The sequence below is a fragment of the Lynx canadensis genome, chromosome B3, assembly GCF_007474595.2.
Source record: "Lynx canadensis isolate LIC74 chromosome B3, mLynCan4.pri.v2, whole genome shotgun sequence".
NCBI classification, from domain to species: Eukaryota; Metazoa; Chordata; class Mammalia; order Carnivora; family Felidae; genus Lynx; species Lynx canadensis.
Genome location: NC_044308.2, coordinates 27,367,694 through 27,392,985, shown reverse-complemented (window position 1 = coordinate 27,392,985; position 25,292 = coordinate 27,367,694). Strand labels below are relative to the sequence as shown.

The window sequence follows — 25,292 nt, the reverse complement described above, 5'->3', positions numbered from 1 at the left end:
TATTCATCTAAAATTTATAAGTGAGTTTAAAAAAATAAAAAAAAGTTTTTTTAATGTTTATTTATTTTTGAGAGCGAGAAAGAGACAAAGTGAACAGGGGAGGGGCATAGAGGGAGGCACAGAATCTGAAGCAGACTCAAGGCTCCGATCTGCAGCACAGAATTTTTGAACTCACAAACCATGAGATCCTGCCCTGAACCGAAGTTGGATACTTAACCCACTGAGCCATCCAGGTGCCCCATAAGTGAGTTTATTTTTAAATTATTAAATTCAGTTCAGCATTTATTATTACTATTATTGTCATTGGTCTACCCACATAAGAGCAGACAAGTTCAAGGTGGTCCTAGTGTGTTATTTAAAAGAAGCTGATACATAGCCATCAAGTTAATTTGTTCATGGGTGAAAAGTTGGTAACTTGTATCTAGTCTATGGGAATGTACCAGCTTCTTTTCCCAGGTCTAAGAGGTGATGATCCAGCCTTAATTTTCAAACTTCAATAAATAGAATTATGGGAAACCATTCATTCCTGAATGTCATTATTTTGGGATATACCAATTAATTAATTGATAATTAGTACCAGTGGTGGTAATAAATGAATAAAGTCATAAATTATTGAAAGGAAAGATAATACTGAATTTTTCTGAAAAAAGGTAATACCGAGTTTTAGTACATTTTACTGTTAACTCATTGCTAGATAACTGAAAGCAGCTTGTCTAATGTCTTAATTATACTTCTCAATATTGTTGTACTTTAAATCAAGTAGAGTTAATTAAATCAGTAACTAACAGATGATTCATAAAAGGTGTATTAATTGTAATACAATAAATTTTCAACTTAGAACAATTTATTACATAATATTTGGTAAGTATAGAGTAGTGTACATGACATGTGAGAAATATGAAGCATTGTGAGTAGTTGGAAAACTCATGACCCACTCTCTATTCCTCCAACCAGCTTAAGAACGAGAATATTATCATTCCTGGGAAGCCATTGGACATTGTAGCATTGCCTTTCCTATAAAAATGGCTTGTTGTGGTAATTTTCTAACATAACCAAAAATAAAAAGTATACTGATTCCCCCACAAACCTTTGACACATCTTCAACAATTATCAACATTTTTGCCATTCATGTTTCACTGTCTCCTATATCTTCCCCCTTTTTTTAAATTCCTAGAGTGTTTAAAAGCAAGTCCTAGATATGACCTTATTCCATATTATGTACTTCAATATTAACCTCTAAAAAATAAACATAAAAAGTTAAATTAAAAAAACGAATAAATAAGAAATATAAAAGGGATGCCTGGGTAGCTCAGTCAGTTATACGTCTAACTTTTGATTTTGGCTCAGGTGATGATCTCATGGTTGTGAGATCGAGCCCCAAGATCTACGCCCAGCGTGGAGCCTGCTTAGGATTCTCTCTCTCCCTTTCTCACTCTGCCCTCTCTCTGCTCGCTTGCTCTCTTTCTCTCTCTCTGTAAATAAATAAACAAACCTCCAACAAGGACTTTAAAAACGTAATCACAATGCCATGATCACACCTAATAGTTATTCTTTAATATCATACAATATCCAGTCAGTGTTTACAATTTTTGGAGTTATCCCATAAATATCTTTTTGCAGTTGGTTTGTGTGCCTTTACTTTGCACTTCATTTAAGTCTTGATTCTCTTGGTTTTGTTTTGCCAAAGAAAGAAATTGGTTTTCATTTCCTGTAGAATTTTTCATTTTTTCATTTGTTTTTTTTGCAATCCGGTGGTTTTGTTCCATCTGTGTTTCCTGAGACATCTTAGGTAGTAGATCTTGTGGTTTGATCAGGTCCATTTGGGGCAATAAGAAGTCAGTGGAAGTGTGTGTCCTTCATGCTGCCTCATCACTCTTTGTTCACAGGAAATATAGGCATAGAGGAATACTGTAGATGCCAGATACAGGATGTGGGGCACTCTGCACGACAAAGAACCAACTTTAACAAATGGATGTCAAAGGCATAACAGAGAGAGGTTGCATCCTGTTTGGATCCTGATTTGAACAAGCCAAGAATAGAAAAATGTTTATGAGATGATCAGAAATGTTGATTACTGGTAGCGTATTAGATGATAGAAAGAATTATTGTTTTAGGTATGACCATAGTAATGTGGATGCATTTTTTAAATGCCTGTACTTCAGTGACACACTGAAGTTTGAAACAACATGGTCCCTGGAATTTTCTTATGATAATCCATATATGAACAAAATTGCTCATAATGTTGATAACTTGGAACTAGGTGATAGGGTTGTGGGGCTTTTTGTGTGATTTTCTCTAATTTATATATATTCAAGTATTCTTTATTCTAAAAATTAAGAATGCTCTGAACTACCTGACGTTTAATCTCTTTCCAAATAATTCTTGGTTCTATAATGCTTTAAGACAGAAAAGCTTGTAGTCATTCAGTAAGGCTATTATACTGCTTCATTTTAGTAAGAAAATGAGTATGAGTCCCATGCCTTGGATATACATACGTGGTGATTAATGACTTTTTAAAATTGTACTCAAATGTAGCTGTATTAATATTGCCTAACTTGCTTGAAATTTCCAGAACTAAAGTGAAAGAGCTGTAACTTTCCACACATTCCATGTCTCAAATGTGTTGCTGTCCAGTTTAAGTATCTCATGTATTTGAGTTTAAAAAGTCTGTAGCTTACCGTTTTTGTGTCTAGTATCACAGGTATATTGAAATTGCAATAAAGCAGTGCAGGAGCTCAGGAATTGATTGTAAAATTCATGGTCTCATCCTGCTGGGGCGGATCCGTGCAGAGGAGGAAGATTTAGCTGCAGTTCCTTTCTTAGCCTCTGATAATGAAGAGGAAGAAGATGAAAAAGGAAACAGTGGGAGGTGAGAGCCATTTGTTACTGGTGGTGCTCATTCCAAAATTCTCACCCTTAAAAGCAAATATTTAATTGGAGTGTATTTAATAATGAGAGTAATTTTATGCACTCAGGAATGTTTGGAAAATTTTAGTTGTTTTAAAAAATTTTAACTTAATATTTGAAAAATGTTTAATGTAGAAACACATTGGGGTGCCTGGGTGGCTCAGTTGGTTGAGCGTCTGACTTCAGCTTAGGTCATGATCTCATGGTTCGAGAGTTTGAGCCCCGCGTTGGGCTCTGTGCTGACAGCTCAGAGCCTGGAGCCTGCTTCAGATTCTGTGTCTACCTCTCTCTGCCCCTCCCCCATGCACACACATGTGTGTACTCTCTGTCTCTCAAAAATAAATATTAAAAATATCATTAAAAAGAAGAAATAAAAATGTTTAATTTTTCTACCTGAAATATCACAATTAATATTTTGATATATATCCTTTTAGTTTTCTTTTTTATCTGTCCCTAATTGTGTTTTTCCAAGAGATGGTGTGATATGATATACATTTTATAAACTTTTTGCTAAATATTTTGTTAACTTTTAAATTAAAATAATGTGTAAAATATATATAATAAAATTTATCCTCAACTATTTTTATTGTTTTAGTAAAAAAATTTTTTAATGTTTATTTATTTTTGAGAGAGAGAGAGAGGGAGACAGACAGACAGACAGACAGAGAGACAGAGCATGAGAGGCAGAGGGGCAGAGAGAGAGGGAGACACAGAATCTGAAGCAGGCTCCAGGCTCTGAGCTGTCACCACAGAGCCCGATGTGGGGCTCAAACTCAGAGTGCAAGATCATGACCTGAGCTGAAGTCAGAGGTTTAACTGACTGAGCCACCCAGGCGCCCCAGCCTCTTAACTGTTCTTATTTTTTGATCAAGTGGGATTCATTCCTGGGCTGTGTCACGGCTGGTTCAACACTCGCAAGTCAATCAACGTGATACATCACGTTACTAAAAGAAAAGATAAGAACCATATGATCCTGTCAATCGATGCAGAAAAAGCATTTGACAAAATTCAGCATCCTTTCTTAATAAAAACCCTCGAGAAAGTCAGGATAGAAGGAACATACTTAAACATAATAAAAGCCATTTATGAAAAGCCCACAGCTAATATCATCCTCAATGGGAAAAAACTGACAGCTTTCTCCCTGAGATCAGGAACCTGATAGGGATGTCCACTCTCACCACTGCTGTTTCACATAGTGTTGGAAGTCCTAGCATCAGCAATCAGACAACAAAAGGAAATCAAAGGCATTAAAATTGGCAAAGATGAAGTCAAGCTTTCACTTTTTGCAGATGACATGACGTTATACATGGAAAACCCGATAGACTCCACCAAAAGTCTACTAGAACTGATATATGAATTTAGCAGTCTTAGGATACAAAATCAACGTACAGAAATCAGTTGCATTCTTACACACTAATAATAAAGCAACAGAAAGACAAATAAAGAAACTGACCCCATTCACAATTGCACCAAGAATCATAAAATACCTAGAAATAAACCTAACCAAAGATGTAAAAGGTCTGTATGCTGAAAACTATAGAAAGCTTATGAAGGAAATTGAAGAAGGTATAAAGAAATGGAAAAACATTCCGTGCTCATGGATTGGAAGAATAAATATTGCTAAAATGTCAGTACTACCCAAAGCAATCTACACATTCAATGCAATCCCAATTAGAATTACACCAGCATTCTTCTCGAAGCTGGAACAAGCAATGCTAAATTTGTATGGTACCACAAAAGGCCCCAAATAGCCAAAGTAATTTTCAAGAAGAAGACCAAAGCAGGAGGCATCACAATCCCAGACTTTCTACTACAAAGCTGCAGTCATCAAGACAGCATGGTATTGGCACAAAAACAGACACACAGACCAATGGAATAGAATAGAGACTCCAGAATTGGACCCACAAAAGTATGGCCAACTAATCTTTGACAAAGCAGGAAAGAACATCCAATCAAAAAAAGACAGTCTCTTTAACAAATGGGGCTGGGAGAACTGGACAGCAACATGCCGAAGGATGAAAGTAGACCACTTTCTTACACCATTCACAAAAATAAGCTCAAAATGGATGAAGGACCTAAATGTGAGACAGGAAACCATCAAAACCCTAGAAGAGAAAGCAGGAAAAAACCACTCCAACCTCAGCCATAGCAATTTCTTACTTGACACATCTCCAAAGGCAAGGGAATTAAAAGCAAAAATGAACTATTGGGACCTCATGTAGATAAAAAGCTTCTGCACTGCAAAGGAAACAATCAACAAAACTAAAAGGCAACCAATGGAATGGGAAAAGATATTTACAAATGACATATCAGACAAAGGGCTAGTATCCAAAATCTGTAAAGAACTCACCAAACTCCACACCCGAAAGACAAGTAACCCTGTGAAGAAATGGGCAGAAAACATGAATAGACGCTTCTCTAAAGAAGACATCTGGATAGCCAACAGGCACATGAAAAGATGCTCAACGTCGCTCCTTATCAGGGAAATACAAATCAAAACCACACTGCTATACAGCCTCATGCCAGTCCGAGTGGCTAAAAGGAACAAATCAGGAGACTATAGATGCTGGCGAGGATGTGGGGAAATAAGAACCCTCTTGCACTGTTGGTGGGAATGCAAACTGGTGCAGCTGCTCTGGAAAACAGTGTGGAGGTTCCTCAAAAAGTTAAAAATAGATCTACCTTATGACCCAGCAATAGCACTGCTAGGAATTTACGCAAGGGATAAGGGAGTGCTGATGCCTCGGGGCACTTGTACCCCGATGTTTATAGCAGCACTTTCAACAGTAGCCAAATTATGGAAAGAGCCTAAATGTCCATCAACTAATGAATGGATAAAGAAATTGTAGTTTATATACACAAGGAATACTACTGGGCAATGAGAAAGAATGAAATCTGGCCATTTGTAGCAACGTGGATGGAACTGGAGAGTGTAATGCTAAGTGAAACAAGTCACACAGAGAAAGACAGATACCATATGTTTTCACTCTTATGTGGATCCTGAGAAACTTAACAAAACCATGGGGGAGGGGAAGGAAAAAAAAAAGTTAGGGAGGGAGCCAAACCGTAGGAGACTCTTAAAAACTGAGAATAAACTGAGAGTTGATGGGGGTGGGAGGGAGGGGAGGGTGGGTGATGAGTATTGAGGAGGGCACCTGTTGGGATGAGCACAGGGTGTTGTATGGAAACCAGTTTGACAATAAATTTCATATTAAAAAAAACCTTTTTAAATGTATGTAGTTCCTTGGCATTAAGTACATTCATATTATTGTGTAATTATGGGCAGTATTTATCCCTCAAATATCCATACCATTAAATAGCCTTTTGTTAGGGCGCCTGGGTGGCTCAGTCGGTTAAGTGACCGCCTTCAGCTCAGGTCATGATCTCAAAGTCTGTGGGTTTGAGCCCCACATCGGGCTCTTGGTGACAACTTGGAGTCTAGAGCCGGCTTCAGATTCTGTGTCTCCCTCTGTCTCTGCCCCTCCCCTGCTCACACTCTGTCTCTCTCAAAAATAAAATCAAAACCAAAAAAAAATTAACAAAAAAATAGTCTTCTGTCATGTAATTTTATTGAGTGCAGTATTTCATCTTATGACAATGTTCTCATTTGCTTCCTCAATTAGATATTTTGCATGAATATTATAGTGATGAATATTAGTGTACTCATTCACCATACATCTGTTGAATACCTGTTATTAGCTAAATCCTGTTTCTGTCCTGTGAATGCTGTGGTGAATATGCAAATTAAGACAAACACACAAATTAGAATTCATCATCAGAGTGGCCTTAAGGCTGTGGAAAGTGCATGAAGGAGAAATGCATGGTGCTTTGAGAGTCAAACAAAAGACTGTTGATCTACAAAAGAGCATTGATCTGTCAGGAGAACAAGAAAAACTCTCTCCAAAGGCATACTTTCAGGAAAAGTCAGAGTTTTCAAAACAAAGTGGGCAGAAAAAGGTGTTTCGGGCAGGGGAATAACATATACCAAGGGTTAAGAAAGACATCTGCCAGGTTTCTGCACATTCAGTTTTTTAATTCTTTTTTTCCCCTTACATACATTTATTTATTTATTTATTTATTTATTTATTTATTTATTTATTTATTTATTTATATTTCTTATTTATTTATTTATAATTCTTTTCCCCCCTTACATTTATTTATTTATTTATTTATTTATTTATTTATTTCTATTTCTTATTTATTTATTTATAATTCTTTTTTTCCCCCTTACATTTATTTATTTATTTATTTCTATTTCTTATTTATTTATTTATAATTCTTTTTTTCCCCCTTACATTTATTTATTTATTTATTTATTTATTTATTTATTTAATGACCTAGAGAGACAGAGCACAAGTTAAGGAGGGGCAGAGAGAGAAGGAGACACAGAATCTGAAGCAGGCTCCAGGCTCTTAGCTGTCAGCACAGAGCCCAATGCGGGGCTCGAACTCACAAACTGTGAGATCATGACCTGAGCTGAACTTGGATGCTTAACCGACTGAGCCACCCAGGTGCCCCAGAAAACAGTGCATTTTCAAGTGTTGTGTGTGGGTTATATTCAAATGGCTTTGTTTCTTAAGGCATAAGTAAGAAATTTTCATAAAATACAAAAATTCATACAAATAGTAAAACCAATATCTATCTTGTACAGAAAAAAATTTAAATATATATAAAAATCCAAGATGGCTTTTAGACTGAAATCTAACTACTTCTGAAATATATCTAGATTATAGGTTCTTTCTTTCTGTCTTTCTTTCTTTTTTAATTTTATTTTTTATTTTTTAAAATTTACATCCAAATTAGCATATAGTGAAACAATGATTTCAGGAGTAGATTCCTTAATGCCCCTTACCCATTTAGCCCATCCCCCCTCCCACAACCCCTGTAGTAACCTCAGTTCTCCATATTTATGAGTCTCTTCTGTTTTGTCCCCCTCCCTGTTTTTATATTATTTTTGTTTCCCTTCCCTTATGTTCATCTGTTTTGTCTCTTAGTCCTTATATGAGTGAAATCATATGATTTTTGTCTTTCTCTGACTGACTAATTTCACTTAGTATAATACCCTCCAGTTCCATCCACGTAGTTGCAGATGGCAAGATTTCATTGTTTTCGATTGCCAAGTAATACTCCATTGTATATATATACCACATCTTCTTTATCCATTCATCCATCGATGAACATTTGGGCTCTTTCCATATTTTGGCTATTGTTGATAGTGCTGCTATAAACATGGGGGTACATGTGTCCCTTTGAAACAGCACACCTGTATCCCATGGATAAATTCCTAGTAGTGCAATTGCTGGGTTGTAGGGTAGTTCTATTTTTAGTTTTTTGAGGAACCTCCATACTGTTTTCCAGAGTGGCTGCAACTGCTTGCATTCCCATCGCTTTTTTAATTCTAAGATGTTTATGGAGGACTGGAGTGTGTGGGCAGATGTTTGAGCTCTGTTCACGTCCCAGTAGAAAACAACGTAGATAAATCACTTTCCTCAGATAAGTTGTATTTCCCTAGAGAAATTGCTAAAAGTGCATTGCTAAATCAAATGATATACAAAGTCATTTGATACCTGTTACTGTTGTCCTGCTAGTGTAACCTGTTCCTTGCGGATACTAGAAGGAGGCAGGTACCCTAGTGCTGGCTGAGTTCTTCTGCACTGCCCTTTTCACTAAGTGTTTTTTAGTTTTTTAGACAATGTAAGCTGTCTTTCTTTTAGAAACGGAGGAGCTCTGCCTCTCACTGTTATTAAATCACATTCTCTTAGTTGTGAATGGGTGGCAACTGTGGTAATAAATCAGGTTATTCTGGGGTTCTGTGATCTTGGGTTTGGATTCTGTCATGTATTATTTTGGAACCTTTGCACTGAAACTGAAAAGAAAATAGTATATATGATGCTACCTCATCTAGAATATATATCATATTGTATGTTATGGTTCAAACTGGTGGTATCTATATACGTTAATTAAGGAAGGAAAATTCCAGTTTCCTTGAATGAATCATTGAGATTTTTAAGAGGAAGATCTATAGATTTGCATATTCTTATTCAGTAGCTATGAAAATGAATTGCGCAAATATGTAAATACATGTACTATATATATGAGATAACCAAAAATGTTTGAGCTGTACTCATTGATGAAATTTTTACATAATTGAATACATTAACAAAATAATTCTAGGTATTTGAATGTAATGTTTTTTCCTGTCAGATCTTAATTAGCTAACGATTTCAGGGTGAATGAGTAGTCCAGACAGTTTCCCCTTGCCCACACTAACTACCCGCTGACCTCCATTCCTGCTGGTTGATAATTACATGGTACCAGTTGTTTCATATCTTGCATATCACTCTTGGTGTCCCATACATATTTTTGACTAAAATGTGTTGTAAGTATGTCAAAGATACATGGTCCCTGATTTACAGTAGTTTGACTTGTAAGTTTTCAACTGTATGATAGTGCAAAAGTGATACACATTCAGTAGAAGCCATATTCGAATTTTGAATTTTGATCTTTTCCCAAGTTAGCAATATGTGGTACAATCCTCTCTTTTAATACTGGATGGCAGCAGCAAGCCTTAGCTCCCAGCCATGTGATCACAAGGGTAAATAACCAATATACTTATTATAGCCATTCTGTTCCTATACCATTCTGTTTTTCATTTTCAGTACAGTATTCAAGAAATTACATGAGATACTCAACACTTTATTATAAAATAGGCTTTGTCTATTTTGTCCAACTGTAGACTAAGTGTTCTCTGCATGTTCAAGGTAGGGTAGGCTAAGCTATGATTTTTGAATAGGTTAGGTGCAGTTTTAAAATGCATTTCAACTTATGGTATTTTCTATTTATGATGAATTTATTGGGGTATAACACCATTGTAAGTGGAGGAAGATCTGTACTTACAATATACATTACTTGTTCTCTTTTGCCTGGTATCAGATGAAAGAATTTTCCTACATTTTTATTCCCAACCCATAATATTTTGATCCCTGAAAGTAAATATTCATTAGTATATAATGTATTAAAAAAATCTTACTTATCTGGAATCTAGTCTCGAGCCTTCACTTTTCCATCCTCACTTATAAAAATAGAACAAAAGCAAACAAAAAGGCAAACACCTTAAACACAGAAGAAGCAGTTCCTTAGTAGCTGGCATTACCTGACAACAAAGAAAATCTAACACTGTCCCATTTACTTGGTGGTCTTGAGTTCAAGAACTGGAGTGCTTTATTGATTCAACTTCCAATCCATTGAGGGCAGGTCAGGAGATTTAATGAGCAAGGTGGTGGGAGCCAGTAGCCAGAGCTTTGCTTCAGGAGCCTTGGGGTACAGAGCAGGCCCCTCAGGAGAGCAAGGAGGTGGGGGATCTCTAGCCCAGCTGCCCTATGTGGAGGGCAGAGGGTGTGAAGGATAAAAATTACATTTTGCTTTGGGACATGTATCTGTGTTAGAGTACCTCAAAAGTCATATGGCTAAATCTATTTTATTACTTCTTTGAGGGGAAAAATGTTTATTGTTTAATAAACCAGTTGTTTATTTAGATTTACAGACATTGCCACAATGCCAGGCCCAGTGGTGATTGCTGAGGCCATTTAATCATTAAGTGTTCTCTGAATTTAACATCTGTAGTAGTTGTGTATTGAGGCATTGGGCGGGTATATCTGTGAGACAGTAAAACAGTTGTTTTGTTCAACTTGATGTGTAAGAAGAAAGAGAGCTTCATAGTGTGTCATAGAAAGGTCTCCGCCAAAAACAAGGCTAGAGTTAAATTACAGTATTGAAAGGTATTATGATGGCATCTAGAAATTTTGACCCTCTGGAATGCTAACTTGTGTATTTACTTGAGGTTTTGTTGTATTAAAACAAAACTTTTATTAAGAGTTTCTGATAATAACCAGCAAACTTTGCTTGCTTGAGGTTGCTTTCCTTTTTGTTTAAAAAAATTTTTTATATTAAATGACTTCTATTTCTGTCTTTTTTGTTTGGTTAGCCTTATTAGAAAGAAGGCTGCAGGGCTGGAATCAGCGGCTACAATAAGAACCAAAGTGTTTGTGTGGGGACTGAATGACAAGGACCAGCTGGGCGGCCTGAAGGGCTCTAAGGTATCCCTCTCTGCCTGAAGTTCCTCACCTGACACTCACCTGTCATCACCTGTCATTACATGATCGAGGAGGATCTTTGCTGGTGCCTTTGTCCCAGAGAGGCTCAAAAATAATCAGACCTCTTTGGAGGTTTTTATGATGGTTTACCTTCTATAAGTTGTTGTGTAAATTGGCTTTTCTAAAGAAATTCTTGATATGAACTTGCAGACATTATCAGATTTAGTTTCTATTAAAGCCTCTGTCCTTAGAAAATAGTGCACTTCAGATGTGGTGGTATTATTGCTGTTTTATAAACTAGAAAATATACTTTTGGAAAGATTTGACAAACAGATGAAAATTATAGACTGTAATTATATTTTGCCTTCAGTACAATAAACATTTTCGCTAACCATGAACAAAATAATGTGTAAAAAATGCCATAGTAGCATAAAGATGAGCAAGACGTCATTTAAAGACTAGGTACAACAAATGATGCATTTGAACTAGGGTTGAATTCAGCATCTGTTATGTTACTTAGTGTCTCTTACCCAAGGAGCCACAAAACAAATTACTCGAAATTTAGTGCCTGGAAATAGTTTCCCTTCCGATGAGTGTCTCTGCCTTTCAGTATTCTGTGAGACTTCACCCATCATAAGATCCCTTATTAACTTGCATTGTTGAGAAGCTGATAAAGTTAGAACTCATTTTAAATCTCCCCTTTCAAATACAACAAATTTTCATCTTTATTTGAACATCCTTGAATCAGTTTGTGTTTTAAAGCCCCAAGGCTCCATTTGGAGGTGGGCAGGGGGCAGTAAGCTCTGGGAGTCTCAGTTGTAATGGTGTGGGGCTGTATAGAGGATTTGTTGGAGTTTGCACGTGAAGCATAGATTTGGCATTCCATGGTTATGATGAAGATTCTTTCTGGTGCTGGAGTAGTGATTATCTGATAATTTTGGGGAATTATAAAGATAAAGTCTTTAAGAATTTTAAATTAAGTCATACCCATACCAATGGGAAATTGAAGCACATAATTTCTGAGAGATGTCAGAATCAATAAGAATGAGCAGGAAGTGACATGAAATAAAATGTTTACCAGATGCTGGGTTACATCTTTACATTATATATATTTTATTTTTCACCTTTTATTGTGGAGCTGTTCAGACATAGCAGGTAGAAAGAATAGGGACCTGAGCCCTCATGTTCCTGTCCAGCTTCAACCGTTAACAGTAGAGGGTCATGGTTTTTGTCTTTATTTATTTTACAGCTCCACCCCTGTTTAAAGTAGATCTCAGCATATCATTTCATCTTTAGAATACTGTACTGAATCTCTTAGAGAAAAGAACATCTTTGGTTAATATAACCATCCAAATTACAAAGTTTACATGTAATTTTAAACGTGTAAATAAAATTGTTTTTTTCCTTCTTTTGCTTAACAACAAATCCTGTTCTAGATAAAAGTTCCTTCATTCTCGGAGACACTATCTGCTTTGAATGTAGTACAGGTGGCTGGTGGTTCTAAAAGTTTGTTTGCAGGTATGATTATTCTTACACTAAAAAATTTTTAAATTATGCTTAGCACTAAAAACATAGTTGTTATGTTGTGAAAAGTGAGTCCTATCCTCCTTCTTGTTCTTTGCAGTGACTGTGGAAGGGAAGGTATATGCCTGTGGAGAAGCCACAAATGGCCGGCTGGGGCTGGGCATCTCTAGTGGGACTGTGCCCATCCCTCGGCAGATTACAGCTCTTAGCAGTTACGTGGTCAAGAAGGTGGCCGTTCATTCAGGTACCAGGCCAGAGTTGGCACTTGTATGCAGATAAGCCTTTTGCTCATGCTCTGTAAATAACTATGGCCCTTAAATATTTTTCCTGAGGGCATCCTTGCATTCCTTTTCAAGTTTTACTTAATTGTTAAGAATAAAAATTGGATAATATAAATCTCCAGGTGGTCTAGAATTTATTGTTGGTACACAAGGGTTTTTAGAGACCAGTAGTTGTAGGCATTCCAGGCGTGTGGGGACTAACCCTCCAAGGTATGCATTTTCAGTCTAGAAGCAGTGGTCACTGGTTCATGACATCTTTGAAATCATCATGTTCTGTGCTTAAATATAAGCTTGAATATCTTTGTGAGGAAAGAGCCTATAACTTTCCTCAGATTTTCAAAGTGTCTGTGAACCCTAGTGATAAGAAAGATCCTCTGAAAAAATCCCACTCCCTCAATTTAGAACCTTTACTGAGAATTATTCCAAAGCACTGTGTGAGGCCTCTGAGGAATGGAACTAAATTAGATACAAAACTCAGTTCATGCCTGCACTGAATAGGTTTGGGTTTAGCCCCATATAAAAGCAAGTCCAAACAGTAGTGGCATGAGCAGGATAGAATTTTACTTTTCTCCTCTGTAAAAGTCTGGGGCCGGGGTCCAGGGCCATTATGGTAGCTGAGTGCCCACGAGGAGCATAAGCACAGGCTCGCTCTTTCTGTCCATCCTTGATAGATGGCCATGCAGCTCTCCTAGGTGAGCACAGACAGGTGTTTCCTCCAGCCCACTCATTCCCTCTAAAGCAGTTTTCAGGAAGCCTTGCTCACTTCTGTCATGTCTCTGTCACCATCTTCTCTGGACAAGGGAGTCTGGGAAGTATACTTTTTAGCTGAGTGTATTGTTACTCTCCTTGCTGTGGGTTCTGTTGGTAAAGAATAGGGCAGAATGAATGTTGTGGGGGACTGGGATCTCAGGAGTTGGCAGGTACGCAGGTGAGAGAAAATGCCAGTAAAGATAGTGCTGTTCAATCATGGGGCAGAGTGGATGGACTGGGACAGTGGTCCACACTGGGGAAGAGCATGAGCATGAAGATTGAATACAGTGCCTTAATTGTAAATGATACTGTTTTTGCTTAAATAACTTCACTGTTGGTGTGCATTTTTCTAAAGCTTAATTGCCAGTACATTTGATAATTTGCCTAATCACAAATGTACTTATTTCTACTTTTTTTCCATCTGAATTTTGATCTTTTGTATATTTAACATAACAGGAACCCCATTATTAAATGGCACTGTTTTGTTTTCTTCTTCATTGCAAGTAAAATTCTTTCTAGGATTTCAACTTTGTAGTTTAATAAAAGTTCACTTACTTTATGTATTTGTCACCCTGAATTGTTGATCCTATCTACTCATTTATTCAGCACATATTCATTGAGCACATACTCTATGCCAGGCAGAGTAAGTAATTACACTGTGAACTTTTTGTAATGCAACTTTGGCAGCCCATATCTGTGTGGATGTTGCAGGTGGCCGGCATGCTACGGCTTTAACGGTTGATGGGAAGGTGTTTTCCTGGGGTGAAGGTGACGATGGCAAACTTGGACACTTCAGCAGAATGTAAGAATATTTTCTTCATTACTTGCTAGTAAGAAACTGTTACTGATAATAATAGTGAACATCTTTTGGTAGTTATTTTGCAGAAAATTAAATAGGATAGGTCATTTTTGAAAATGGAACTTAAAATATCTATTTGTTAAAAATATCTGTGCATGTGATTTGGCCTCACATGATCTGTTTTAATGTTTGATAGTTGATCTACAGATGTTTGACTAAATGTGGATCAGTGTTGATGTCCTTTTTTTCTTCTTTAAAAAGACTTGATCAATTATGGGGAATATTATTTTATCTTGCTTTAGGAACTGTGACAAGCCACGGCTTATAGAGGCCCTGAAAACCAAGCGTATCCGAGATATTGCCTGTGGCAGCTCGCACAGCGCAGCCCTCACATCCAGTGGGGAGCTGTACACCTGGGGCCTTGGAGAGTATGGCCGGTTGGGACATGGGGATAATACAACACAACTGAAGCCCAAAATGGTGATTATACACATTTTTGTTGCTTACAGAAAACTTACCATCTGCTGATTTCAAGAGAAGATAAGCTTCGAGTCTAGGAAAGTTCATAAAGACATGTGCATTATTGGCTTTCAGTCTGTGGAAAAAATTTCCCTTGTTTTTTCAGTGCCTGTGCTTGATTCTGTTTTTAAATTTGTAATTGAGTAGGTCAAAGTCCTTCTTGGTCACAGAGTAATCCAGGTTGCATGTGGAAGTAGAGATGCACAGACCCTGGCTCTGACTGATGAAGGTGAGCTGCTGCCAGACTCTATGTTTCTGGGTGGGTAGGAACATCATGAATGCTGGCCTGAAGTACATATTTTTTGAACCTAGGTTTGGTATTTTCCTGGGGTGATGGTGACTTCGGAAAATTGGGCCGAGGAGGAAGTGAAGGCTGTAACATTCCCCAGAACATTGAGAGACTGAATGGACAGGGTGTGTGCCAGATTGAGTGTGGAGCTCAGTTCTCCTTGGCTCTCACCAAGTCAGGAGTGGTATGGACTTGGTACGTAAACTCCCTGTCACCCATCAATGTGTCCGTGTCCATGTAGACAGTGGTGGGACCCTGTACCCCATGCCTACCCTGGAGGGATGGTTAACTCTTCATTTTCTTACTTATCCAGGCATCTTTGTTCTTTTATTTATTTTGACTTAGGATTAATGACAATATTATAATAATAAATTTCTCATTGTAACTCGGTCATTTGGGAAAGAACACTAGAGAATTTTTAGCCCAGCTTGTCTTTTCTGTTTAGATGAAGTTTATATAGAGGGTTTCTTCTTCCTTACCATGCCAGAAGCCTAGTGATCAAATGGACAGAAAGCAGATTTTTTATTTCTTTGATCCTGAAAAAGTTCACGTCTGTCTTGTGAAAGCTTATTTTATTAAATTTAAAAGGAGTAGGGCACCCAGCTGACCTTGTGACAGTGTGATGGGCCTTTGCTTGAGTGTTATGACTCAGCAGCAGCTTGAGGAAGAATTAGACCTGAGAGGACTTTTAAGAAGCATTTGAAATTGTCATGTGTTCAAACTCTTTATGTAAAATCTACATCAGTAACTTAAGTGTTGTACAATATATGTTAAGGATCTTACTATAGAATTAGTGAATTAATTTGAATTAATGATATACTATTTTATAACATAATTTCAGAGACCCTAGGCACTTAGTCTGATGTTAACATGTTGGCTTTAATGGGTGTTTTCCTGTGGAACATTACCTGATGATAACCATATATTAAAATGCACACTGTTGACTTTCTTGCAGGGGGAAGGGGGATTACTTCAGGTTGGGCCATGGCTCTGATGTGCATGTGCGGAAGCCGCAGGTGGTGGAAGGGCTGAGAGGGAAGAAGATTGTGCATGTGGCCGTCGGGGCCCTGCACTGCCTAGCCGTCACAGACGCAGGGCAGGTAAGCTGAGGTGACAGGTCCTTGTATCAAAAGTGTAACTTACGATGAAATGAAATGAAATGATGAAGAACTAATGGGCTGTGCCCATTTTGTTCCTGTGTGTATCTGTCCAGTTGTAAGCATGGCAGGGCACCCAGTAAAGAGTTGTTGACTAACATGTATTACAAAGTAGTGGGTTTTCCTGCTCTAAAATCCACCTGTAAATGAGAAAAGATTATTGTCATGGAAGGTGCTCCTACTGCTGAGATGTTAGCAGTGTTTCACTTTAGAACTTGATAGCTGATGGAGAGATATACATACATCATTTTAGAAATAAAGTCATTCATGACAAGTATTACTCCTCCATGACAGGCTCATGAATGTTATATTTTAAAAAATCATTTATGACAACAAATTAGCACACTGTTTTTAAAACAAAATGACTTAAAATTAATTATTCCTTCTAGTTCTGTAAAGCCAAGAAGTGAATTACTGGAAAAGTGAAAATACTGTTTTTGATCATTTTTCTTTGCAAAATAAAGGAAAAAAATAAGTATTGAACCTTAATGAAGAGGAGAATCTCCCTGCTTCCTAAAACAAAGCCAAATAGATGAATTCATTGGATTGATATTAAGTAGATACTTATTGATAGTCATTAGAAAGAATTTTGAAGTAATTTTAGAGAAAATGTTCGAAATGTTGAAAAATTCTGTTTTTGTTCCCTGTAACAGGTTTATGCTTGGGGGGATAATGACCATGGCCAACAGGGCAATGGTACGACCACGGTTAATAGAAAGCCCACACTTGTGCAAGGCTTAGAAGGCCAGAAGATCACACGAGTGGCTTGTGGGTCTTCACACAGTGTGGCATGGACTACCGTTGATGTGGCAACACCCTCTGTCCACGAGCCTGTTCTCTTTCAGACTGCAAGAGACCCTTTAGGTGCTTCATATTTAGGTAACACAGAATTGTTTTTAGTATGAGATCCTTCTGTATGGTACAGCAACATTCTAGATAGAATATTTAATAAGACCACCAGATTAGAGGTTGTAGCACTGTGTTAACTGCATTCTGAACCAAGATCACAAAATAATCACGGTACTCTGATTTTTGCATGCTGGAATGAAAATTTTAAAAGGAAGTACTGATGCTGATTCTTATATTATGATCAGGTCCACTCTGACAGTGCTGTATAATAACTGCTTGACATATGTAAGCACTGTGCTGGGCTACTTGGTATTTTCAACAGCTCTATTCAGGTATAATCAACAAACTGTACATATTTAAAGTGTAATTGACATGTTTGTGCCTGTGAAAGCATCACTGAGTCAAGATAAGTGAACACAGATGTATCTTTTGTGCCCCTTCTCAAGTTCCCTTCCTCCCACAACTCCTGACTTGTCTTCTGACACTATATATAGATTTGCATTTTTTAGAGTTTTATATAAATGGAATCGTACAGTATATACTTTTCAAATCTCACTTTTTTCACTCGGCATAATTATTTTGAGATTCTTCCATGTTGTATGTATCAGTAATTCTTTCCTTTTTATTGTTGAGTAATATTTCACTTATGGATATACTGTAATTAGTTATTTATCACCTGTGGTGATAATAATACCACCTCCATATTTTTGTCTACACTTGGTTTGGTCAGTCTTTATAATTTTAGCCTAGATTTGTGTAGATATGTAGTGGTATCTCATTGTGGTTTTACTTTGCATTTCACTGATGACTAATGATGTTAAGCATCATGTTTATTTACTATCCAAATATATGTTTTGTTGTAGTGTCTATTCCTATCTTTACTGTAGTTAAAACTAGGTTGTTTTCTTATGATTGAGTTTTGAATGTTCTTTATATATTCTGGATCCAAGTCTTTTGTCAGATACGTGACTCGCACATATTTTCTTGAAATATGGCTTATCTTCTCATTCTCTTCAGGTCAATTTTAAAGAGCAGAAATTATTAATTTTGATAAAATCTATTTGATCCAATTTTTTTTAAATGGTTCATACTCTGGGTGTTATATCTAAAAAAACCTTTGTGTACTCAAGGTCATAAGATTTATTTCCTGTGTTATGTAAGATCTTTAGTTGTAGATATTTAGGTCTATGCTTGATCTTGAGTTAAATTTTATATATTGTATGAGATGTGCATTGAAATTCTGTTTTGGAGGCATGTGTGTGAATACCCAGTTGTTTCAGTTGCATATATTGAAAAAACTATTCTTTCTCCGTTGAATTGTCTTTTGCACCTTTGTCAAAAATCATTTGTCTGTGTATGTGTGGATCTATTTCTGGATGCTCAGTTTTATTGACTTATTTTTGTGTTTTGATGCTAATACCACATTGTTTTGATTACTATAACTTTATAAAAGACCCACATTCGGGCTGTGGTAATTCTTTAGCTTTGTTCTTTCTCAGATGCTGTTTTGAGTATTAGAATCAGCTTGTCAGTTTTTATGAAATAGCCTTCTTGGAATTTTGATTGCATTGACTATGGATCAGTTCAGACATCTTCGTAATATTGAATCTTCCAATCCATGGATGTAGCATTTCTTTGCATTTTTTGAGGTCTTTAATTTTTCTCAGCAATATTTTATAGTTTTACTTTATAAGTCTTTGTCGTATTTATCCCGGAGTATTTTATATTGTTCATACTGTTATAAGTGACATTTGAAAATTATTTTTGTTCCTTGTGTATTATCTAGAAATACTCAAGTTGGCACTTTCTAATATATAGAAATACAATTGATTTTTTTTAAGGCAACTTTATCTTTCTTTATTCTAATAGAAATGTATTTTTTTCTCCTCTGTCACTCATGAGGGGACATTCAGTCTCCAGCATCATCATCGGCTTTTATAATTATCTGAAATGTGGTCTTCTGGCTTCACTATTTATTAGCTGTATAAACTGGGGCAAGATCCTGAGCCTTCCTGTTTGCTGTTTCCTTTTCTGACATAGATGAAACTGGGGCTTGACTGTAGTCTTATCTTTTCCAATTTATATTAATCAGGGGTTCCATGTGGGTCTGTTTAACTTACAGCTCTTTTCATGTCACATTATGTTGTTACATTTTGACATTGCCCTTTCCCATCAGCACAGTACTCTGGAGAGTCATCCATGTTGTTGCATGTTTCAGTAATCCATTCCTTTTTATCACTGAGTACTCTTCTATGTTTTAACTATTCACACTCTGAAGGACATTTGGATTATTTCTAGTTTTAGGCTATTACAAATAAAACCTGCATGAATATTCACATACAGGTGTTTGAGTCTGTCTTCCATATCTGGGATAACCCCCCCCTTGGTTTTGCAGCTTTTTGGTTTTTAAAATTTTTCTCTGTTGTTTATCTGCTTTTAGCTGTCCTCATCTTCATTAGTTCTTTCTTTATGCTTGCTTTATGTTTATTTTTTGTCTAGTTTCTTGATCATCTCATTGATTTGAGACCTTTTATTTTTCCTAATGTAAACTTTTAATAGTATAAATTTTCCTTTCAGCACTGCTTTTTAGCTATAGCTCACAAATTTTGATATGTTGTTTTTTCTTATTCACTTTTATGTATTTTAAAAATTCCCTTTTAGACTTTGTTTTGACTTATGGGTTATTCTTTGTTAGATTCAGTTTGCTAAAAAAATTTTTAAGAACCTTTTCCTCTTTGTTCGTGGTAGATAGTGGTCTGTAATTCTCAAATAATGTCTCTGGTTTTGGTATCAGGGTCAGGGTAATGCTGACCTCATAGAATGAAGTGGTAAATGTTCCCTGCTTTTCATTTTCCTTTTAAATTTGTGTATAATTGGTACTCTTTCAATAGAATTCATTAGTGAAGCCATATGGGCCTAGTGTTTTCTTTGTGGGGTTTCTTTCTGTCTTTTAACCACAAATTTAATTCCTTTAAGGGATACAAGGTTATCTCTTTCTTTTCTAGTAAGATTTATGTCTTTGATGGAAGTTGTCCTTTCATGTAAGTTGTTGAATTTATTGGCAGTATTGGCTTATTTTCCTTTTAATATTTGTGGAATCTGTAGTAATGCCATTTCTTTCATTCCTTATATTGGTGACTGTATCTTCTCTTTCCAGTTTGTCTAGAGGTTTATCAATTTTACTAATTTTTTTCAAATAACAAATTTATAGTTTCCTTGATTGTTCTCTGTTGTTTTTCTGTTTTCTGTTTTAGTGATGTGTGCTCTAATCTTGTTAATTTGTTTCTTTTTCTTTTGATTTAATTTGTTCTAATTTCTTATATTAGAAGCTTAGGTCATTGATTTAGGATCTTCCTGCTTTTCATATGGAGCCATTTACGTTTCTCTCCTTAATTATTTGACTTTGTAATCATTCTGTCAGTTATCCTTTTTATCCCTTTGCTTTGAAGTTTTTTGTTTTTAAAATCTAATTTGTCCCATATTAATATAGCCACTCCAGCTTTCTTTGATCAGTGCTGTATAGTATATAACCATGCTATTCCATGCACTGTGACATACTATATCTTTTTCATCGTTTTCCTTTTAACGTATTGTGTCTTTATATTAAAAGAAGTTTCCTTGGGGTGCTTGGGTGGCTCAGTCAGTTAAGCATCCAACTTTGGCTAAGGTCATGATCTCATGGTTCATGGGTTTGAGCCCCATGTTGGGCCCTGTACTGACAGCTTAGAGTCTGGAGCCTGCTTCAGATTCTTTGTCTCCCTCTCTGCCCCTCCCCCACTCATGCTCTGTTTCTCTCTCTCTCAAAATAAATAAACATTACAAAATATTTTAAAAAATAAAAGAAACTTCCCTTTAGGCAACATACAGTTGAATTTTGCTTTTTAAAATTTTTGCTGACAACCTCTAACTGGGGGTGTTTAGTCCAATTACATTCAATATGATTAATGTATTTGTTTTAAATCTATCATCCTGTTTTTTTTTAATCAGTCCTCACTGTTCATTGTTTTCTTTTTGCCTTCCATTAAATTATGTTTTATATTTTTTCTCCTTTGTATTCTAGGAGTGCTAACATACTATGCTATTTTACTGATTGTTTTAGAATGTATATTATACACCTTTAACTTATTATAGTCTATCTTTAGATGTTACACTATTTCACATATAGTATATGAGTTATATAACAGTATATTCTATTGCTTCCCTCCCAGACTTTGTGCTATTGTTGTCATATTTCTGTGTAGGTTGTAAACATCACAGCATCTAAAATTAATTTTCTTTATTAAAAAAATCTTCTTATGTTTATTTTATTTTTAAGAGAGAGAGAGAGAGAGAGAGAGAGAGACAAGAGCATGAGCAGGGGAGGGGCAGAGATAGAGGGAGACACAGAATCTGAAGCAGTCTTCAGGCTCCGAGCTGTCAGCACAGCTTGACAGTCAAGCAGGACTTGAACTCACTAACCACAAGATCATGACCTGAGCCAAAGTTGTATGCTTAACTGACTGAGCCACCCAGGTGGCCCTAAAATTAATTTACTTTAAACATTAGGTTATCAATTCAAATGTTTTAAATAATAAGAGAAGAATGCCTCTATATTTACTCATGTAGTTGCCATTTTCAGGGTTCTTCATCCCTTTGTGGAAAACCATGTTTCCATCTGGCATTATTTTCCTTCTACTTGAAGGACTTCCCTTTTTATGTTTTATGGTGTAGATGTGCTGGGGATTTTTCCTGTCAGCTCTTAATGTCTGAACTAGTCATTATTTTGCTTCATTTTTGCAATTTATTTTAGCTGGGTATAGAATTATAGGTTGACAGTTTTTTCTTTTAGTTTTTTAAAGAAGACCCAGTGTCTTCTAGCTTGCATTGTTTTCATTGGGAATTTGCTGTTATTCTTATCTTTGTTGTTCTGTACATAATGTGTCTTTCTTCTCACACAGTTTTGAGACTTTCTCTTTATCCCCCTGGTTTTGAGCAATTTGACTACAATGTGTCTTGGTACAGTTATCTTCATGGATCTTGTGCTTGTACTTCTTGGATTTTTGGGTTTATAATTTTCATCAAATCTGGAAATTTTTCAGATTTTTTTTTTCTTCAAAAAATTGTTTTTTCTGTACCTTTCTCTTTCTCCTCTTTTGGGAACTCTGGTTCTCTATGTATTAGGTCTCTTGAAATTGTCCCATAGGTAATTGATGCTCTGTTCATTTTTTGCTTTCTTTTCTCCTCAGTTTCATTTTGCATAGCTTCCATTGCTATGTCTTCAAATTCACTAGTTTTCATTTTCTAATGTGCTGATTATGTCACCAAACTATTTTAATCTCAGACATTGTAGTTTCCTTTCTAGAAATTTGATTTGAGTGTTTTTATATCTTTCATATTTCCATTTCCCCTTTTGAACATACATAATATAGGTATAATAAGAGTTTTAATTTCCATGTCTGCTGGTTCTGACATTTGTGTCAGTTCTGGGTTATTTAGATCCATTGATTTTTCTTAATATTTATGAATTGGGTAGTATTTTCCTGTCTTCCTGCCTGCCTGGTAACTTTTAGTTAGATACTGTACATTGTGAACTTTACTTTGGATGTTGCTAGAGATTTTTGTATGTCTGTAAGTCTTCCTGAGCTTAGTTAGATACAGTTAGGTTACTCTGAAACACTTTCTTCCTTTTGGGTCTGGGTTTTGGATTTGTTTAGTGGCTTCAGACCTCTTATTAGTCTGGGGCTGATTATTCTCCACCGCTGAGACAAGATCCTTCTGAATACTCTACTTAGTGCCCAGTGAATCATGGGGTCTTCCTGTGTGGCTGATGGGAGCAAGTGCTATGCTTGTCCCTCTGTATTCTTCAAGATGGTGCACTGGGCCTCCAGTCCTTTCATGTAGTTCTTTCTTTGACTTTGGGAAGTTTCCTGTCATGTAGGCATGCATCACCTTTTGCTGCATCCTCAGCTGGGGTGAGTGAGGTTACCTGCACAACTCCAGAGCAATATCAGGGCAACTCTCTCCTCTCTGCTTCTGTTCTATGAACTCTGACTATATTGGCCTCCCTGACTCTGAGGTCTGCCCCCTTTACGCACATAGACCACTGTACTCCACCTGGTTCCCTTCCCTTGGCTGAGGCCTGTGAGCTCTTTGGGCAGTGAAGAGTCGGAACATGTGTCTAGTAAGACTATTTATTGGTGAACATCTTGTCTTCTCTCCATTGTTTTGTATTATTTTTTGTTTTGCATTTCAATGGTAAGTAAATACAGGCAGTTATTGTATTTTCATAGCACATACATATGTTATAAATGCATTTAGCAAAAATCTGCATTTTTTTTTGCAGTTATAGCAAAGCTTTGATGAAAATGGCTTGTTTTTAGAAGTATAGATAAATAGGTTGTTTGTTGTTGTTTTTGTTTTTGTTTTTACTCTGGGAGACCATTAATGAACCTAATACCTGATCTATGAAATAGCAAAATGCAGATTACAGTGTGTTTTATAACTAAACTGAAAGGTCAAATAGGAATAGAGCAAACTCTGATCTTTAAAGTTGAACCCACACTTTATTTTCCTTTTTCAGGTGTGCCTTCAGATGCTGATTCTTCTGCTGCCAGTAATAAAATCAGTGGTGCAAATAATTCTAAGCCAAATCGCCCTTCTCTTGCCAAGATTCTTCTGTCATTGGATGGGAATCTGGCCAAACAGCAGGCCTTGTCTCATATACTTACAGCATTGCAAATCATGTATGCCAGGTAGGCTTGTTGGCTAACTTTTGAAATCCTGTAGTTATGTAAACTTTGAGTTTCTATATTTTTGTTTGATCATATGTCTAGGAGACTGTTGTGGTGTTATCTTTAAATGCTGTGAGTTTTAGTTCATATACCCTTAGATAGTGAATGATGGTATCTTCGTGCTTTCTTTAATGGGGAATGAAATAGGAATCAGAAATCCAAACTTAAAAACATTTTGTTATTCTTTATGGTGAGTAAACTCTAAGCATTACTGTTTGAGGAATGATATTGATGTGTATTGATACGAATATGCAGTAATGTTTAAGACCTCTGGTCATCTGCTTCACTCAAACACTTGATAAGGCAGAGTTTTGATAATACTATCTTTCCAACATTTTGCTGCTATTTTCTCAGTCTGAATAAGTTGCCCATCTGTCATGGTTATGGACTTGATGAGTAGAAATAAATTACATAGGAAAATTAATTTCAGACCAAAGTCCAACTCTGTCATTGAGAAGATGTTTAGTCTTTGCAACTTTGTGTGAAGCACCCTTGGTACACAGCTCTCAGTAAATAAAAAATTATCCTCAGTCTCTAACAATAAGCCTAGAAGATTTCTCAGGGAAATCCAGGGGTTTATTCTTGTCTGATTTTTATGTTTGATATTTTTTCACCTGTCATCACTGTGGTCATTCAGATAAATAAGATCTTAAGTAAACATTTTAGCTTTTAGTTGATGAATATTAGCTCATTAGTTTCCCAAAACTCCTTTATGTGTATCCTATAAAAATGAAGGCATCATTCAGTAAGGGCTTGTCCCTGCTCCTGACTCTTCTGTCCTGCAGTGGTAAAGGGCAGTTCACCACAGGCCTGGCTTTCTCTCCTGACAGAGATGCGGTGGTCGGGGCCCTCATGCCGGCTGGCATGATCGCCCCAGTGGAGTGTCCCTCATTCTCCTCCTCGGCACCTCCTTCTGATGTGTCTGCTATGGCCAGTCCTGTGAATGCAGAGGAATGTGTACTGGCTATTGATATTGAAGACAGACTGAGTCCAAATCCATGGCAAGAAAAGAGAGGAGAGGTAAAAATAAATAGAAAAGCAATAAAGCAACATTAGATCAAAAAGGAAATGGTAGCTACTTTGTATCTAGAGAAGTATAAGTCATTCTTCCACTAATTCAGAGTGCTTTTGTGCCTACTTCTGTGATTTTTGGCTTGGATTAGAAAATATTTTATTTAAAAGGATCTTTTTAGTGCTTAAGTAGAAATAGATTTATTCATTTAAAAAGTTGCTAAATGCAAATCCATACTCCTTTATCTGCAGTTCTGACACCTTAAAGCTATTTTGGGGAAAAACCCAACTTGAAGAGTTGTGAGCTCATTTTAATCTTCATGTGACCATTGTGAATATTAAT

At 36.4% G+C, this 25,292-nt stretch overlaps 1 protein-coding gene across 5 annotated transcripts in view; it reads left to right on the top strand.

The window, feature by feature from the left end:
- The window catches only part of HERC2 (HECT and RLD domain containing E3 ubiquitin protein ligase 2), a 289,146-nt gene that overhangs the window by 201,224 nt on the left and 62,630 nt on the right, over positions 1 to 25,292 (top strand). For all 5 annotated transcript variants that reach the window (XR_003969350.1, XM_030317589.1, XM_030317587.1 and 2 more), the window contains 12 exons: positions 2,694 to 2,869; positions 10,892 to 11,003; positions 12,437 to 12,518; positions 12,625 to 12,768; positions 14,267 to 14,357; positions 14,657 to 14,834; positions 15,021 to 15,102; positions 15,186 to 15,357; positions 16,118 to 16,262; positions 16,973 to 17,198; positions 23,728 to 23,899; positions 24,769 to 24,958. Coding sequence is in view for 4 of the 5 variants with exons in the window: in XM_030317589.1 (XP_030173449.1) it covers positions 2,694 to 2,869; positions 10,892 to 11,003; positions 12,437 to 12,518; positions 12,625 to 12,768; positions 14,267 to 14,357; positions 14,657 to 14,834; positions 15,021 to 15,102; positions 15,186 to 15,357; positions 16,118 to 16,262; positions 16,973 to 17,198; positions 23,728 to 23,899; positions 24,769 to 24,958 (1,770 nt within the window). In the remaining variant the exon portion in view is untranslated. The remainder of the gene's footprint in view (positions 1 to 2,693; positions 2,870 to 10,891; positions 11,004 to 12,436; positions 12,519 to 12,624; positions 12,769 to 14,266; positions 14,358 to 14,656; positions 14,835 to 15,020; positions 15,103 to 15,185; positions 15,358 to 16,117; positions 16,263 to 16,972; positions 17,199 to 23,727; positions 23,900 to 24,768; positions 24,959 to 25,292) is intronic.